This window comes from Charadrius vociferus, unplaced genomic scaffold (genome assembly GCF_000708025.1).
Source record: "Charadrius vociferus isolate BGI_N301 unplaced genomic scaffold, ASM70802v2 scaffold325, whole genome shotgun sequence".
NCBI classification, from domain to species: domain Eukaryota; kingdom Metazoa; phylum Chordata; class Aves; order Charadriiformes; family Charadriidae; genus Charadrius; species Charadrius vociferus.
The window spans coordinates 4,168,797-4,187,597 of record NW_009648526.1 but is presented as its reverse complement, the minus strand read 5'-3'; the positions used below and the strand labels follow the sequence as shown (position 1 = coordinate 4,187,597).

At 39.8% G+C, this 18,801-nt stretch overlaps 1 protein-coding gene across 1 annotated transcript in view; it reads left to right on the top strand.

Annotated features, from left to right (window-relative positions):
- Positions 1-2,883: 2,883 nt before the first annotated feature.
- THSD4 (thrombospondin, type I, domain containing 4) overlaps positions 2,884-18,801 on the top strand; it is a 283,839-nt gene continuing 267,921 nt past the window's right edge. The window contains exons 1-2 of the mRNA XM_009885750.1: positions 2,884-2,912; positions 7,475-7,544. Coding sequence (XP_009884052.1) covers positions 2,884-2,912; positions 7,475-7,544 — 99 coding nt within the window. The remainder of the gene's footprint in view (positions 2,913-7,474; positions 7,545-18,801) is intronic.

Here is an 18,801-nt window from a genome sequence, read left to right as displayed (position 1 = left end):
CTGCTTGGAGGTGAAATGGGGAAGATTGCTGAAATGTCAAATATTTTAATGTAGTGGAGAAAGTCTTGCGAACTCTGCTGAAATACGGGAGTGTGGGTTGTTCCAGTTGAGATATTAATATCTATTCTGCTGAAAATAGGGTTACTAGAAAGTCTTTTGCTAGATAGGTCTATAGGGCTTTTAAGCCCCTTGTGGGAAGGTCATTTCATTTTTATATTTGCCAGACTTATTGCAATGCCTAGCACATAGTACACCTCATCAAGCTTTTGAAAGTTTCCATGCCAAAATTCATGTTATTTAATCCTAGTGTTAACTGTTTAGCCATTTCAGGTATTCATTTTGCCCTGGATCTTCTGGAGGGAAAACGATTGTCACGTTTGCACATTTTTGTGTCCAAAACACCACTGCCAAAATGATGTTTCTGTCACTAGGCTGTAAGCACCTAAGCACTTAAATTTTGAAAACAAGCTCTTAAGTTGCTTAGATACTTAGCAGGTTTTACACTATGTGCTACAGATGATGTTTCAAAAGAAATGCTTCTATGAGTTGCAGTAAGAAGTATTTCGAAAAAGGCATTGAAATACTGTTGAAAGTTCAGTTTGTAATGTAGTCTGCCATGGACAATGAAGACACAGATGAACTGAAAAAAATTGAAAACATATGCATGCACTTTAAGCACTGTTTTTAAGAACAATCACCAGAAACGCTGGCGGTCCCTTCCCCGCTTCTTCACAAAACTAGATCTATAATAGTATCTTTTCTGCTTTTCAAATGAGGTGCAATTTACAAAGTGGATTAGGGGAGCGCACATTTCTTTTTCTATGGGTTTGTATCCTCTAGCAATGTTCTGCTGAGATTGTGTCCCTCCATACCAGGATGCTGGATAAAAAGATTATTGTGGAGTGAAAAAAAACCAACAACAACCTGAGAGTACATCTGGAAGAAAACAATGATAAGAATTTGAAACCACAGTGGTTACTATCCATGTTACGTGCATATCCTTAATTTTCAGTAATTGATATCAAAGACTATTGCCTCAGTATATCTGGTAATTGAGAGTCAGGTTGCAGGAAGCGAGACATTTGTTTCCTTCACAATTCAAAATGTTTGTTAGTATCCTAGGGGATTTGTCTAAATGCTTTGTGTTAGTGCTGTATATGTGGACTTGCCTAACATTTAAAGGAATGTAGCTTTTTCTGAAACTATGCTAAAACTTCAAATAGTGTAAAGTGTTGCAGGAGATCTAGACTAAAAATCTGTTTTCAGAAGTGCTGCCCATCTTTTAAAAACCAGTTATGAAACATTAAGCAGTGAAATTGGTAAGTTTGAAAAAGCCTCTTAGATCTACTGACAGCCATGGAACTGCAGAAAGAAAGGGTGAAGTTTAGCCGAGTCCCAATGCTTTCTTCCTCATGAATAACTCAAACCTGTTACATGCAGAACTTTTGCCATTATTCTTTCCCAAGTACTCAACTTTTAATGCCTTCCATTAAAAAAACCAAACAATTGAACAAGAAAAAAAAAAAAGAGGAATTTTCTTTTAAAGTTGTCAGAAGTATTTTGTGACTTCCTAAAACAAATTTCTTGTTCTTTGATTTTTATTGGGGGTGGGAGGTGTAAGTATTTAGCTTGTCCAGTTACCTGCAAACAATCCATATTTTCTGGCAGTAGGATCTGCATTTTATCTAACTGCACATTTCTTAAGTTCTTGTAAGTCTTGTCCTTTTCTAGGCAGATTTCAATTATCTGGCTGCCTGACAGAAATTCAGAGCTCTTTATCTATGAACAGCAATGTTCTCTTGTTTCTTTTCACTCCACTGCGTTTCAACATGTAACCACTTGTAAATGGCAAGATCCAGCGGTTGACCAAGTTCTGAAATATATGGATTTAGGTTCAGTCCCAATAGCGTTTTATTTCCTCTTATCTTCCCTCCTTCCCCCGGCCCCCCTTGATTTATATTGTATTTCCCTTCTGCAGAGATCTCTTTCCTCCCTGAAAATTCCAGTGCAGCATTTTAGGTGTCCAATGTATAATTGCAAATTTACCAGAATAAGAACTCCCCAGATATCTGGATGTTTGAGAGTATTTCCAAACAAATGAGAGTGTACCTAGGTAATAACCCTCTCAAGGCCTGGTAGGGCTTCTGTGCATTTACAGTAGTTGTGATGCAATGATAGCAATAAGGATCAGTTGAATTTGTATTCGGAATGCTGTTTAAGCCCAGATTTCCTCCCTGACTGTGGGCAAGGCGTTTCACTTCATTGTGGCTGGGTTTGCCATCTCTAATAGAGAGGGAACAGAACTGCTCTTCTCTGATTTTTTTTTTCTGCAGACTGTATGAGCACTCACAGCAGGATCACCCTTGCATTGCTCACAAAATAGAGTGTACTAATAATATTACTATACAATATGAATTGGTAACCCAGTTTCAGTTCTATGAATTCTGTTAACACAAGACTTTATTTAAAGCTGTTTGCTTTATTGTCATACAAGTGACATACCAGAATGTGAGATAAAAAGGCAAGTAAGTTTAATGTCAGATTTGGATCCCTGGGAATCAAATCAACATTCTGCATCTCGTAGCCTTTCAGCAAAGCACTTTGGCACTGTTGAAGTCCTGTTGCAAAAAATGGGGTGTGTCCAGTCTATTCATGTAACGCACACTGGATTTCCAGTTTGAATTGCTGTGAAGTTCCAAGAATTGAGGTAGAGATGACTAATGTAGATCTGTATCCAATTTAATAGACATCCTGGCAAATACTAAATAAGCAGTGTTAAATGTTTTTCTCTCTTCTTTCTGTAGGATTTGTGTGTGATTGGCATTGTGCTGTACCACAGTGAGGAGGTATTTTTCACTTCAAGACACCTTGCATTAAGGGATCATGGTAGACAGTTTAATAGTTTCTTTGAGGTAAGTGATGCAATAAAGCATTTAAAATCTTATTTAATGTGCTCTTAACACACTGCAGTAACTGTCAATTTGGTCGTCTCTTGCTTTGGTGTTTAAAAGTGTTTGTATCATAGGAGGTGTCCTGGTTTGAGGTAAAACAGAAGCAATTTTCTTTTCAGTAATTTTGCTTTTCAGCTAAGCCTCTTCTAACTAACTGAACTCTCTGAAATTAATGGTGTCTGTTGTTAGTTTTTGTGGCCAGCCCAGCCCAAACCAGGACAAGAGGATAAATAAAAATCTTATCCAAAGACCAAATAATCAAGTACATGCATACCAGACATAGCATTCTTTGGTGATAGTAAAAAAAAGAAAATTCTCAGTGTTTGTTTATGCTTAGAGCATCTTTTAGTGTGTGCCAATGTGATGGCATATATTATTGGAAAGTTCCTTTTTTTTTGATGAGGATGTACAACTACAGTCGCTGGGCTTAAATTTACTGATTTACGTGTTTTAGTACCTGTGCTGCAGTTCATTCAGGGATTTGTATTACGCATTCCTGAAACAGTTTGCCAGTGGGCAAACAGGAGAGATCTTTCAAACAGCTTTCCTGATGAAACGTTCGACTGTTTCTAAGCTGTTCTGTCCAGTTCTGTAGTTGGGCAAGCAGATTCAGAGAAAACAGGCAGCTGTGATGCTATGTGAACAAAAGTTGACCTCCTGCAAGGAATGACAGCTGCATGCTCTTTCATTGAGTGGAGATACTGTCAGTAACATCTCTGATCTAACCTTCATCCTTAGGCATTTCAGACATCAATCTCTGAATTGCAATTCTGGCAACCCCTAATATGCCAGGGCAGATTCCACGTCAAAATGGATCTGTTGCATATTATTGACACTACCTGTGTTATTTTTCTTGTTGAGACTTCTTCCTGCATAGGTTCTCCCAAGCTGTCCCAGACTCAGGCTGTTCTGTGGGCTTTCATTTGGGAGGAAGTCAGGAATGTGGGTCAGGAGCCATACTGCACTTGTCAGTACTAATCACTTGGCTACAATGCTTTCAGTCCTATCTGGAAAATCCACGGTTGGCCATGATAGCCCTTCATAAAATACAACTGCGAAGGGACAGCAACCATGCAAGAAATCTTCTATTGGTACCTTCCGGCTTCATTCAAGGAGAGCTAATACTCACTGCAATGACAGGGGGAAAAACTCTGAGTGGTGTTCCTAAATGAGGTGTTAAATAGCAAACTTTTTCTTGCTACTCCTGCGATGGAGCTAATACCATGTTACTCTGCTCTGTGCCCCCCCGCTCCCACTTAAACAGAAATTGCTATTGCCAGTAAAAGAAAGTGAGCATGTTTACTCTTTGTGACTTGGACAGACTGACCGTTTAAAGCCTGACTTTGCTTTAAACTAGGTACTTGGCTCCAAATAGTGCCGTAACTGCGAGCATGGGCTGTACCAGCAAGGTTTTTGCACAGAAGCTCGAGTTAAACAGCCATCCATCAGCTGCAGTTGGTACCTGACCTGTTCATGTATGCTTGAAAAGTTTTGCCTTATTTTGAGGAGCACTTGTTCTATTGGCTTTTCTGCACAGTAAAAATACCTGAAACAAACCCATTGAAATTGGAGAAGCCTATTTTTGTAGCTTGGGAGGCCTAATGTCAGTCAAGCATGACAAATAAAAAAGCGTAGTCCGGAGAAGTTAGCCAAAGCAAGCTACTGAGGGAAATAACATTGCAAAATCAAATTGCCGCACACTGATCTGAAGTTAGAGGCTTACCTCAGGATAACTTAAGTATTCCTGGCAGATTACCTGTGTGTTTGAAATAGTATGTTGATACCATTGTTTCTGAGAGATCCAATTGCAGATACAGAAGCAACCTTAACAACTAGCGTCATTGTCCTTGAGCACATGCATACAGATGGTGATTACAGTGCAACCTCATTACAGAATGGTCAGGAAAAGCTTGGCACGGAGTAATCACTCATATACTAAAAGTTTGCATTTTAGAACCGAAAACTTTAATCTGGTAAGTAATTTGCTTTGAAGATTACAGTTCTCACTCTGTTCAGAACTCCCAACCTTGTGCGTGATTTCAGAAGAATTCACGCAGGGAAAGCTCTAGTCCTTCAGACTGATCAGAAAAATCCTGTTCTATTGAGGATGAAAGCATTCATTTCCTTATGCAAAGTTTGAACTTTCTTTCACATGCTCTGAGGGATTTCAGGGAGCAGAGTGGGTAGGAAGATTCTGAAAAGGAAGTTAAATATAATTTGCAGAGGACGTAGGCTGGGCCTTTTCGAGACTGCGCTCTGCCTGCTTAGAAGATTGTCATGTTTTCATTGAGAATAGTTAGGAGATCGCTTGAGCACTTGAGAAAGGGAAATGCAGGTCCGCTCAAGACAGACTTGATGCTGTCGTTTTGCAGTTTGCAGGTCTGAGTTCTGTTTCTGTTTCTGTTTTTGATTCCAGGTGTGACTGGCAAATCAGTTTATTCATTCATGCCTTTGGCTTCCATCCACCGCTGTATTACTGGGCCTTGCTCTGAACTGCACATTTTGACTCCTACTGTGGTTTCTTTATAGTGCCTTACACAGGCTCTGATTTCAGCCACCTCCCTTGTATTTGGCTTTATCACAAATGATAGCTTTGTGAAATATAATACTTCCTTCTAATGGACTTTTAAAGTGTTTTAATTGTTTTTTTCTAAATTGATGTGGCAGTAAGGAAGTAATGACTTTTTCTTGCCTTTGACTGGTTTATTGCTTTGAGAGAGAGGGGCATAGACTATGGTGATGAGGTGATGATAGGCCATGTGCAATCAATACTTACCTAGTCATTCCTTTTGCAGTATGTTAGCAAGAACAAACACAGAAAACTTAAGAAAAACATTCTCCCTAGCAGAAGAATTTTCTATTGGTGGTAATGAAATGCTTAGTATAAAAAAACCCCCTTTCTGTTTAGGAGGTCTGTCTCTGAAAATACCTGAAACAATGCGAAATATTTAAAGGGTTACTGTGTAGGGAGCAAAGGAAGGAGCTGTGAGTAGGAAGCACAGCTGGATTTTGTCTGGTCCATTAGTTTGCAGATGGATTTTATGCCCAAATCCATCAGTTTTACCTCTGCATTGAAATTCAGCAAATCATTAGCAGCTTTCCCCTTTATAGAGGGTCTGCAATGTACTCTTTGTAAACTGAAAAATCAAACTCCTGGTAGAAATAAAGGTACCTTGATCCTACTTGTACCTTTCTATATTTTCTGATGAAGGAGCTTTCTAGAAGGGGGCAAACCAATCCCCACTGCAAATTATAGCAGACAAAAGACTGAGCTAACTGACCCTAACTTGTAATGGACTCCTAGGAGTCGTTATGGTGGTGAGGCTTGACAGAAAAAAGTTTGTTTGGGCTTGGTTCCCATTATGACTCTTTTCAGATTGAAGTGTGGGGACTGGGCTGGTGCATGACTGCTTATCCTGAGTCTCTGGTGAGCTGTGTCCGCTACTTTCCATCTTCTGTGCCCATTAGCTTATTCAGTTTCCACAAGTGTTAGGCAGCTGGGGAAGAACCTATTTTGCGCAAAGTCATGGTGATTCTTTGCATGTTTCCTGTGTGCTGGAGGTGGAGTGTTCACCTGTAAAATGAGGAACCAGAGCTAGGACAGCCCACAGATGGGTGAATTCCTACTTATCACTTTAGAAAACTTGCAAAGCGTATGTCAGTTTGACACCATATGCTGAGGTGTTAAAAGATGCATTGACAATAATACTTTAATTTAAACAAAAAGTTATGTGAAAAACTATCGCTGGATTCTGCTTGGTGCGCTTTTGCTTTGTAGATCATAGAATCATAGAATGGTTTAGGTTGGAAAGGACCTTGAAGATCATCGAGTTCCAACCCCCCTGCCATAGGCAGGGGCACCTCCCACCAGACCAGGTTGCCCAAGGCCACGTCCAGCCTGGCCTTGAACACCTCCAGGGATGGGGCCTCAACAACCTCTCTGGGCAACCTGTTCCAGTGCCTCACCACCCTCAAAGTGAAAAACGTCTTCCTAATGTTTAATCTAAACCTGGCCTCTTCCAGTTTAAAGCCATTCCCCCTCGTCCTATCACTACATGCCCTAGTAAAAAGTCCCTCCCCAGCTCTCCTGTAGGCTCCCCCTTAGGTACTGGAAGGCCGCAATAAGATCCCCCCGGAGCCTTCTCTTCTCCAGGCTGAACAGCCCCAACTCTCTCAGCCTCTCCTCATGGGAGAGGTGCTCCAGCCCTCGGATCATCCTCGTGGCTCTCCTCTGGATGCGCTCCAGCAGGTCCATGTCCTTCTTATGTTGGGGACTCCAGAGCTGGACGCAGTACTCCAGGTGGGGTCTCACAATAGACAAATACATGTATGTACCTGGTAATGCCTGCTGTGAAGAGAATGCCGTAAGAGCGTTTCCTACATTTCAGTGAGTCTGCTTTGGTTAGTAATGCTATTCAAGTGTCTAAATAAGTTCTAGCAGTACGAAGCCCTGTAATAGGTTGTAGATGTGTGGTTTGTGTTAGTGGCAATTATATCTTCTGTTTCACTATTTGCTTTTCCAGACTTCTCGGTTCCCTAGCAGTGCTGGGATTTCAGTTTGTCATCCCACAGCATTCAATTGAACACAGAAAGGTAAGCATTAGAAATATTCAGATTTTGTATATTTAAAGGTAAATGTAGAAAACGTTAGAGTAAGATGCATAAAGCAATTCAGTCTAGATAAAGTTCTGGGAATAATGTGGCTTTTGTTTTGTGTGTGTGTTTGGTTTGGATTTTTTTTTTTTTTGTAAATATATGCTTGGTTTAAAGAGGCTCATCATGGTTAATTAGCTGAGTAATTGTATGGAGCATTGTAGGTCACAAATAGGTCCATGTCAGCTTACTCAAGCTTTGGAGCATTTCACGGTATAAGAGAAAGAGGAAGAACAACTCATGTCAGTGCTCAAACGTGGAGTGACTAGCAGAAGCATGCAGTTGCTCATAGGTAGCTCTTTCTCTTACAGAAATGGAGAAATCTGAAACAGAAGTAGGACCCAAACCACACTCTGTTGGTAGATTTAAATTACTAGGGATTGGAGCTGGAAACTGCGGAACTTTGCTGTTGTGCTTTTGTGAATGCTCGCTCGTCTTAGACATTGGCATGTCTAAGAAGGCTTGCAGCCTGCACACCTTCCATCCTGCTCAGCATCACTAAGATCTTGGCTGGAATACTTAGCTTTTTGCCCTGCTTTTCAGGAAAGTGGTGGACAATTTGGAGAGAAACAGAGAGAAGCAGTGATTATCCTCAAGAGGTTTTAAAATCTCGCCTCTGAGGGAAATTTGAATGAATTCAGGTTGTTTAGTCTAAAGATTAGAAGACAGGAGGGGGAGACAGGTATAATCTCCAGATACTTAGGAGTGCTAAAGAGAAGGCTATTCTTTCTGTCTGTGGTGGAGTAGATGAGAAGAAATGGATTTAAACTAGGGCAAGGGAAACTTAGGTTGGATGTTCGAAGAAACTTCTCACGGTAAGGTTATAAAGAAGAATAGATCATACGGACTGGCTGATGTATAGAATTTCCATGATGGCGGTCTTGGTGAATGTGGACAAATGTTTGTCAGGAGTGATGTGTAGGTATTGCTGATTCTACCAGAGACCTGAGGGGAGACCCCTTGAATGCTCTTCTGTCTCTTTATGGGCTGTGACCTGATATCAGTGTTGTTCACATCTCTTAATTGGTATTTAAACACAATTAAAAATTAATTAAACCAATTAATTATTGAAGATATCAAATGACATATTTTTTAAAAGTTTGCTTTTTACTATAGATTTTTAAGTAATAATGCAAGATGCATATTTATTTTTAAACTGTACTTTTTAAAGGAGATAAAAGTCAAGTTTGCAGGGTTTCCTTTTTTTCTGTGTATATGCCACTGTCTTTAGGGCAAACAATTATTTGGACAATAACTCCATAGGTATGGACTAGAAACCTGAAGCCATCCGACATTCATAGTTCTTGAGAATTCATTCAGCTCCTTGTGCAGCCTAATTATAAGACAAGTTAAATGAGGTCAGGAATGATGCAGTCTGAAACTGGCACGGTCCAGTCTGCAGCATTTCTCAAGCTGCTGAAGAGCTCTATTCTAAACCTGAGTACAACGTAGTGTTTTTCCCTGTTTTAGATCTCTTCTGTTTTGCTGTGAAGTTGAGATGGTCATGCTGCTGCTCTGTTTTCAGTACTCTGTCTAATTAGACATTCTTTTGTAGCATTAACAGCGGAGAGATGCTGCAATCCAGCTTCCAAATGGCCTTAGGGGGAAAAAAAATCTACAAACTAAAATAGAGTAAGTCAGAGAAACAATTGCTTCATTCTGTGAAGCTCCGGAATTAATTTTGATAATATCAGATTCTTTGTTTTCAGTTGAATGAGAAATGCCATGGGTCTGGAGTGTCTTCTGTACTAGTTAAAGGGACTGAAGGCATGACACTAAGGGGCATGTTAGCTACCTTGGAGCTGTTCTTTTTACTGAAAACAAGAGAGGCAGAAGTTTCCTAGTGAGGATCTCATACAGGCTCCAAGGCTGTCTGTCATTCTCAGCTCTTACACTACGGGAGAGGATTCTACTCGTGCCAAACTGTGTTTAGACTGGAAGCCTGTATTATTAAACTTTTCAGAAACCTTCTGAGGGGCTGTTAGTGGCTCTGAAGGCCAAGTCGGACATGTTTCTGAGTGTGAGTTCTCAACTTTGCAGCTCTGCTGTTTTTAGGCAGCAACATGGCCGTGTGTTTGCTGGCATCCCTAGCCAGCATCTCCTGGGTATTTCTGCATGGATCTCTCCGCTCTTTGGCAGAGTTCCTTCTATGTGAGAGGAGGTCGGTTTTTCAGTAAGAAAGAGAGAGAGGAGGAGGAGGGAAGGATTTGATGAACAATATGTCATTTTAACAATCTAGTGAATAACAAAAGTGGTGTTGGGTAACTTTCATACACACTCTCAGAGGGTACAATATGTGGAGACTGAGTGACTAGAGCTGGATTCTAATAAAACATTAGCTTATACCTCAGTCCTTACTGTGTGTTTATTTTGCAGCTTAAAGTTAAGCATGTGTGCACGATTGATGCTTGAATGTGCAGTGTTGGAGAGTGTTTGGATTCTGTCTTGTGCGCGCTGCATCTAGTGATTTTTGCTCTGAAATAAAATCAGAGAATTGGACTTGGCTATTTGGCTGAATAGATCATTAAAATATTTCCAAATAGTCTAGATTTTTTTTCTTACGCTAAAACTTTTGGGAAAATGAAATAAAACCAAGGACAATCCCCAAAGCAGTTGATGGAAATCCAGTTGTAACTGCCTCTGGACACTGACAGTTCAGCTGAGCTGTTGGTGTTTTAGGACTTGAGGACACTTAAAACCATCAGGAAATACTATTTTCTGTTTATTTTAAAATCGTGCTAGATTTTCATCTTTTGTTTCTTCTTTCTTTGGAATCCATGTTCAAAGTCATGCTAGTTTCAGAGAGGCTGACATAATGTAGATTTTTGAACTAAAATCTGTTTGTAGATTCCTAGCTTTTACTCGTAAGAGGTTTTTATTTAGCTTCATGTATATTGGAACTACTTAAAGTACCATTTAGCTATTCTTGTCTTAGTGGCATATGTATAGGACTTTGACATGAAGGAAGAAGTTTATCTTATCAAGCAGCAATTTAAAACAAACTTTTTAAGGGGAAATTTCATCACCAAAATGTGGAAGAGCAGAGCTCGACAGGTTGCTTTCTTCAGACACACGCACAAAAAGCCGTTTCTGGCATGACAGCCTGGGGACTATTAGCTAGAAGAATGAACCAAATTACTGCCATAGCAGGGAAGTGCAGATAGTGGCATTAAGACTTGGGGGGATGACGGGACCAAATGGGAAAGTTTTATTTTTTTTCTCCTTTGCAGTTTATTCTGTAACTCTTCTGCTCTCTGGAGTGCCCCCTTGCCATATCTCCCCCCCCTAGATGCAACACTATTCCATTTCAGTTCCCCTTCTTTTGCTACTCTGGGGAAACTTAAGCTTGGTTATTAAAGTAAAAGCATTTTGAATGCTAGCTAGTAAGAAGATACTTTTTTGGGGGAAAACACTTGACTGGGCAATGTTTTCTGCTTTTAGATTTTATAATTTTGGAATGAAAGTCTTGGAAGCTTGTCTGTCATACACAGGCAGAATTGACCAACACAGAATTTCTAGTTTCAGAAATAGCTGGCTACCTGATTTTTGTATAGAAGTAGCTTTTGTGTTTATTTACTTTAAACAGTGCTTTCTCTCCTGTCAGAAGTGCACAAAAACTGAAAACAAAGAGCATCTTTACATCTTCCTGCATCTGAGCTTATGGTACTGCTCTGTTTGTTAATCTTCCTTCTGTAAATACCACAGGTTTGGACAGTAATACAAATACATTAAATGTGGTATGTTCATTAGATAGAAATAAAAATTCTTACGCAAAAGACTTTCATGGTTTCTTGCTGAAGACCGGGGTTGTAGTGTTCGTCAGTAGCTTCCTGGAGGTTGTTTTTTTAATTATCTAACTTACTTATTCCTCATTCATAGTATATAATTTCTAAATATGAAGTGTACTCCTCCATAAGGCCAAAATACTCATCGATATTAGCAAAAAAGGAGGAAATGTTATGTGAAACCAAATAATTGCCACTTGCGTTTAAAAATCATCCGAGCTGTCTGAAATGGGTTAAACTGAAGTCTTTCTTAATATTTGAACAATTAACTTTTCTTGTCCATAAGTACTGGCTATATGAACAGCCCTCCCACTGCTCATCATGCAGTCAAGCTCTCTGTTCTCTCTCCCTATGCTTATTTTATTGGGTAAATATTTTTTAACCTTATCTGATAAGTGTCATACTGTGATGAACAGAAGGTTAAACTATGAAACATAACAGTCCTTCTCCCAGGCAACCACTGAAGTCTGTATTCCCAATTTTTCAGAAGTCATTCCTGGGTGGATTTTTAAGTAATCATATGTTGCTGTGTTAAGAAAGTGAGCTGTAGTTATATTTATCCCTTGTTTATTTTAGTAAAATTGGTAACATAAATAGTAGTAAAGTTTGTCTGGTGTAAAAACTGCTTTTTTTAAAACATCTTGCTTCTGTTACAGCATTAAATAGTAGCATTGAAGCAATGGAGTTGCTTTGAATTTATGCATATCATTTTGTCACGCAGTTGTAGATTAGTATTGACTTCAATGGAGGTACAGTATCTTAAACTAATTTTCAATGTATGGAAAAAGTGTCAGGATTTATTTTTACAAGCTTTTCATTGGGGAACTACAATATTGTTGAAGAATTTTGAGCCTGTTTGGGCTTACTGTTGTTTCTTTATGCTGGCTCTAAACTAAAGAAGAAATAAACTAGGTGTTATCTCTTGCTCAGATACCTAGTCGCTTTTCACAGAGATGTTGTGTATCAAGTGGATGTGACTGTACTCCCCACAAAATTTGAAGATGAATATGCTTTATGATGTGTGGTGTTGTTTGTTTGGGTTTTTTTTTGTGGTCCTGTTCCCCCCGCCTTGTGTTGGATTCTACTATGCTTGTTGAAGGCTCATCACTGCTAAGTGAGGAGAAGTAAGGAAGAGGATCAGGAGCAGAAGCTGAGGGAAAAGAGAGGAACGGGGGAAGGAAAAGGTGGCCGAGGTCCCCCATTTGGTCATGGGGAGCTGTTAGAGAGGACAGTTACTTGTGGAAATGTAGCCTGAGTAGCAATGCAGTGTAATGGCCAAACCCCATCATTACTCAAATAGCAGTTCTGTTAATTGCAGGAATTCTCTTTTATGAACATCTACTTCAGAGCGGTTTTCCGATCTGTGGTATGCTGTTTTTTTGGAGAGGGTGAGTTCTTCTGGTTTAGTTGTTAGGGTGAGAGTTGGTAATTCTTTGTTTGCTTTTCAGTAGACACAGAAGTTTTCCTTACCTCTAGAAGGGGTAATTTCTGAGTTACCTCTGTTTTCCTTTTTCTCCTTAAATCCACCACATAATAGCACTGTGTTGATTGCATTGGCAGAACACATGAAATTGAATTAGGAGCTTATCAGAAGTTCTTTTAAACAAATGAATCTGTCACTGTAGATTGATAGTGAGGTTCTATGCACTTTCCCTTTGCTTCAGGACAAGCAAATAAGAAAAATACTGCATCTCCCCTGCTTGCCTGTGCCCATGCCCTTATCGAGAATTTTTAAATTGCTTAACATCTACATTTGTTTGCTGTAAGATAGACCGTTTTCTAGGCAGTCATATACCTCCCTGAAGTTTGTCCTAGGAACAGAAAACTTACATGTGACAAGTAAAATGAAATGCTAAGACTTAAAGGAATTTTGTTATATTCTTAGATTAATTAGACTGCCTAGTTCAAGGGGCAGAAGCAAAGAGACTAGTTCTGGTCCTGCTCTCCTCTGTCTGAAAAAAATCAAGTAGGAGGCCACTGATTTCTTTTCATCTTTCTGTCTTTCCATCTTTGCTTTCCCTGGCAATCTTGCTTGCTTGGTCCAGTACACTGCACTACCTCAAAGGGCTTAGGATGCTAGGGATGATTGCTTCTACTTGGCTGTAGAAAGAGGATGGTGGAGACGTAAGTGGGAAGGTAGAGGGAGAGTGTGCAGAGAGGGTGATAACTCTGAATACTATTTCAAGTGATAAGAATTTGGTTACCAAATCTGACTAACGTTTTAGGATTCATATAGGAAATTCTGTGTAGAAATGTGATCCTACACTTTCATTTGTATTGTAATAATGACACTGAATGGCAGTGTTTCTTTATTTCCATTGTTCTTTTATCCTACCACACCCCATAAAAGTCACTGTTCTGTTCACTGAAAAGGATACAGCTGCCTAATAAGTCTGAACACACTGTAATGGAGTAAAATGTGAAGCACGAAGCAAGTCTGCTATATCCTTGAAACACTGGAGGAAATTGGAGTTAGACAAAGTAGTTAATATCCAAGCTTGGCTTTTGGCCAAGACCAGGGCTAATGCCTAATAGTTCTAAGGAGTACCATGGGCTCTCCACCCCAGCTGGGCACCACCTTGCTTTTACATACCCTGAGAAGCAGAGGCACGTAAGGGAAGGCTGTGTTCTTCCTTACAATCCAGGTAGGGTGAAGCTCTGTCCTTAGCTCAGCAGCGACTGAACTGTGTAACTTGTTGGGACTTGCCGAGCTGGAACTCGGCTGTTGCTAACAGGCCTACTACAAAATTACTGTGGTTCTGTCCTGCTGGGCTGCGTACGCTAAGCTGAATTTTACTAGAGCAGTTTAGTCACCGCCTGTCTGCGTACAGCTGCTGTGTACATGTTCCTTGCAACAAATGTTTGCAGGTGTCATGCTTTTTTTTAATCTTGTCATGTTTTTCTTGTTTATTAGATAACTGGCATCCATTATCGTATTTTCATATACACCAGCTCCATAAAACACTACCGACTGAAATGTAGTCCATATTCCTCTTGCAGTTTTCCACTGGTCAGTATGTCCACCTGCCTTCAGTGCAGTTGCTTAACTATAGATATACATGCTGTTGCGTTCATTGAAACTTTGGTAAAATAGAGCTTTTCTAGCTAACAATGTTGCTATTCTAATTACAGTGATCTTTAGGAAACAGGAGAGATGGTTTAGTCCATGCCAAGACTTTTCTTTTAAAATTAGCCTTTTAGGGCAACCGAATATGGAGAACAACAGCTGAAAGAGTTTTCTTGCTATCTCTGCATTGTTACTAATTCCCTGTCCTTGATGTTGTGAATTCAAATGGTGAGGAAATAAAATTTTTCTTTGTTTGGGGAAAGGAGACAAAAATACATTATTTTACACGCATATGCTCTTTGAGAAATCAAGGCCAATGTTTTGGGTTTTTTTTTTTAACATGCTTTATCATGGACCTCTGAATTTTTTAAATCCCTTTTTTTAAATTAAAAAATACTGACTTCTTTAAGCTCAGAGCTTGAGGGGCTTAAAGCTTGTTCTGTGCTTCTCTGGAAAAAAATGAAAGGATCTTGGTTCCAGTTGGATTCCAGAGCAGGTGAACTTACAAGGTCATAGATAAGCTTCTCATCTTCCCTCAGAGCAGTGTTGCATGCTGGGTTTGTCCCAGGCTTCGAATCAGAGCGGTGACAAAGTTGAGAAGCTTTATGGAGTTCTTCTGTTGGGGAGTGTTGCTTTCTGTTTTATGACAGCTTGTTCTCTCTGCTTCTGGAGTGATGGGTGGTTGACTCACTGAGAGATCTTGAGACGTGTTATGCCAATTACTGAATAAATAAAATCCATATTTCCACCACATGTGGATCCCAAAGAATTTTCTAAGTGTAGAAATAGGATGGAATGGCAACAGCTTTGTCACAGCTGAGGTGGATTGACCTGGAAAAGGCCTAGGCTAGTACAAGCTGAGTGACTTAGGTCACAGATGGTAGTCAATGATGAGGAAATAGCTTGTTAAAATAAAGAACCCTAATTTGTGATATAGTGAGGGCCTGATGCTTATCATCTTTACCTTACTGTAAACCAGAACCAATCCTACTCGTGATAAGGAGTGATTATATAGAACTGGTCGAAGCGAGGTCAGGAGCGAGCCATCTGTTTACTTGAAAGTACGTAATGGTCTCATGAAAAAATGGAAAGAACCTTCTTCCTTAAAACACTAGGCTCACAGAGCGCAATGGAGGTGGTCTTGGTGTGAAAAGTTCTGTTGGCACAAAAGCTGTTCAGAACTTTTTTCAGAGCTGTTTACTTTCTAGACTATTTAAATAATGTTGAAGTTTCTTCAGATGTGGTTGAAGTTGGTTGAAGGGGCAGTTAAGCTTTCCAGGCATTGTAACTCCCTTCAGTGATTTGTGAATACAAAGGTCTTCTATTTCCAGGCTTTTTAGCCCTTTAATCTTCACAGGCACAGATGTTCAGACAGAGTTTTTATACAAAGAACGGAAACCCAAATCGTTTAAGCTGGTAATATTTACACTTACCACGTACTGTAAAATTCGAACGGTTTACTACATCTCTGATTAAAGGCATCCAAAATGCACCGAAGGATTAAAATAGCTGAGCATACTAACCGGGCAGACATGTACACATTGTGTCACGGTGTTTTGTTTGGCCTCTGCTCCATTTTTCTGCTAGCCTTGAGAGATCTGAGAAGTTGTTATCTGCAAGTTCGAGGGTTTTTTTGGTAAAACGTTTTTTATCAAACCACCAGTGTTCCACGTGTTTCTTGTAAGAGGCATAAAAAACACGGTTGTTGCAAATGAACATCCATAAAATGGACTGTAAAGACTTTCTGCTGGGAAATTGTTGTGGCTATACAAGTATGGCCTTTATTGGAAATCAGCTGAGCTAATACTGGAAGAATATTCCTTTAAGATGCTTAAACTGGTGAAATAATTAAACTGGTTCCATAGATGTGTTTACAACACTGGCAGGGGAATACGGTAATGTTACACTTGAACAGGTTCTAAAACGAAACTATTATTTCCTCTGCCCATTCAGAATTTGGCGTGCTCTGCTCTGAACTGCAGTTCAGTTCTAGTTCTTGTGAGTCCCCCGGCTTTTTTTACACTCTTGAAATTTTAAGAGGGCAAAGACTAGCTCTTACTGTGTAGGGTTGATCAGTTATATAAGATGGTGAATGTTTATGAAGAATGCTGTGTTTGTCTCACCCCAAATATGACACACACATTTTTAATAATGACAATATACTATTATACTGGCTTTTTGAATTGTCAGTCAGGCTGAGGCTGGCTGTGATAAAAGCTGCGTGAGCATCTTTTGTGACAGTCTGTGCCCTAGGGAAATCTTCAATCACTCAGAACGATAAAATAAAGGAAGTGTGACCCTGGAGTAACAGAAGAAATAAGAAGAGGTCATGTTTTCCACGTGCCTTGACATGCCTTTAATGATGACGGTGACAGTTTGGTGTCATAGCATGGGTTATCACGTGTGGCATAATGAGAAAGACTATGGAAGGGATTATGAAAAAATGCCTAAAGCCTGAAGGGTGTTGGGGAATATTAACAGGATTAGGGTTCTTTGCTCTGGGAAGTACAGGACAAATATGACAGCAATAATTTAAAATAAAAAAGTGGCATGCCGGCTTCTCTTAATTTCACTTCGCATCCAGCACATGAACATGAGTTTATTGACTAAATACTACTGGTAGCATTTTTCTGAGCAGGTGATAAAATATCCCTCTGGATACAACTTCTTTGCCTTTGGGTGAAAGTAATGCCATAAAGCTTTGCAAAGTTGGAGCAGGTCCAGAGGAGGTCATGAAGATGATCAGAGGGCTGGAGGACCTCTGCTGTGAAGACAGACTGAGAGAATTGGGGTTGTTCAGCCTGGAGAAGAGAAGGCTCCAGGGAGACCTTATAGCACCTTCCAGTCCCAGTCCCCATACAGGACAGATGGGGAGGGACTCTTGATCAGGGAATGTAGCGATAGGACGAGGGGGAACGGCTTTAAACTGAAAGAGGGGAGATTTTGATGAGATATTAGGAAGAAATTCTTTACTGTGAGGGTGGTGAGACATTGGAACAAATTGCCCAGAGAAGCTGTGGCTGCCCCATCCCTGGAGGTGTTGAAGGCCAGGCTGGATGGGGCTTGGAGCAACCTGGGCTGGGGGGAGGGGTCCCTGCCCAGGGCAGGGGGGTTGGGACTAGATGATCGTCAAGGGCCCTTCCAACCCATTCTGTGATTCTATGCCTGTTACATCCCTTTCAGATGTATAATTAGGAATATGATGTAGTTAATTTGTTCGTGAATCCATTTACATTCAGGGCATTTAACCAGGAAAATGATTACTGGATAATGTGTTATAAATTAAATCTATGAAATATAACATTGTTGTATCTTAAATGAAATCGGAAAAAAAAAACCCAGAAATGTCTGATTTGGTTTAGATATCTGCAAGTTTAAGGCTTGGCATTATCTTGTATCCCTTTTCAGTTTTGAATTTGGACTGCTATGACATGCTTGGTATCTGCAAAATACTAACTAATGTTGGCTGTGGCTATAGCAGCTTACTTAATGATATGGCTGGATAAAAGGTGTGTACTGTCATCAAGCATCGTGATTGTTATTACTGTGAAAGTCAATCATTAATCGACATTTGGAGTACTGTATGCAGCATTGTACACCCATGTCAAAATGTAGGAGTGGAAAAGGTGCTGAGAATGAGGGCAGTCCAAACTCTGCGAGAGAGTCCAATTTCAGAGAGAGATCCTGGAATTGGATTGTATTAGTGATTTCGAATCGAACATCGTGGTATGGTGAAGGAGACAGAATGATCATTCTTCGTTTATCACAATGGAAAAATTTGGGAGAGACAGTGAAATTGTCAGACTGCAGTGTAACCAGAGGAAAAGGAAGCACTTTTTCAATGTAAAACATGATCTTTTGGAAGCTTAGATTAGAAATATGCTAAAAAAAGGATTAATTGTATTCATGGAGACTAAGTCCAGTAGTTGGAATTAAAACCAATTTGAATATGGTGTTTAGCTGAAGGAGACCCTTAAATTACTGATTAGCTGGAAGTAGAGGGTCTATGGATGTCTGTGAATTTACCCCAGTTCTTATACTGTTCCCTAAAAGTTTGCTTTTTCCACACAGTCAGAAACATAATACCGGGTTAAATGAGACTCTGACTTACCCACTTTTTTCTATTTTTCCGAACATTTAATTTGTATGTAAGCTATAGTTTTAATAAGATGAAGTATCCTACCATATTTCAGATCAGTGTTTGTCAGATGAGTACTGCATTGTCAGTCGCTGTCTTCACGCACAACTAGTTACACTTGAAATATTTGTGGCTTTCAGTTCACGTGATATTTCCTCTTCAGGGACATTCTTGCATAGTATAGTTTCAACAACTGTTGCTAAAATC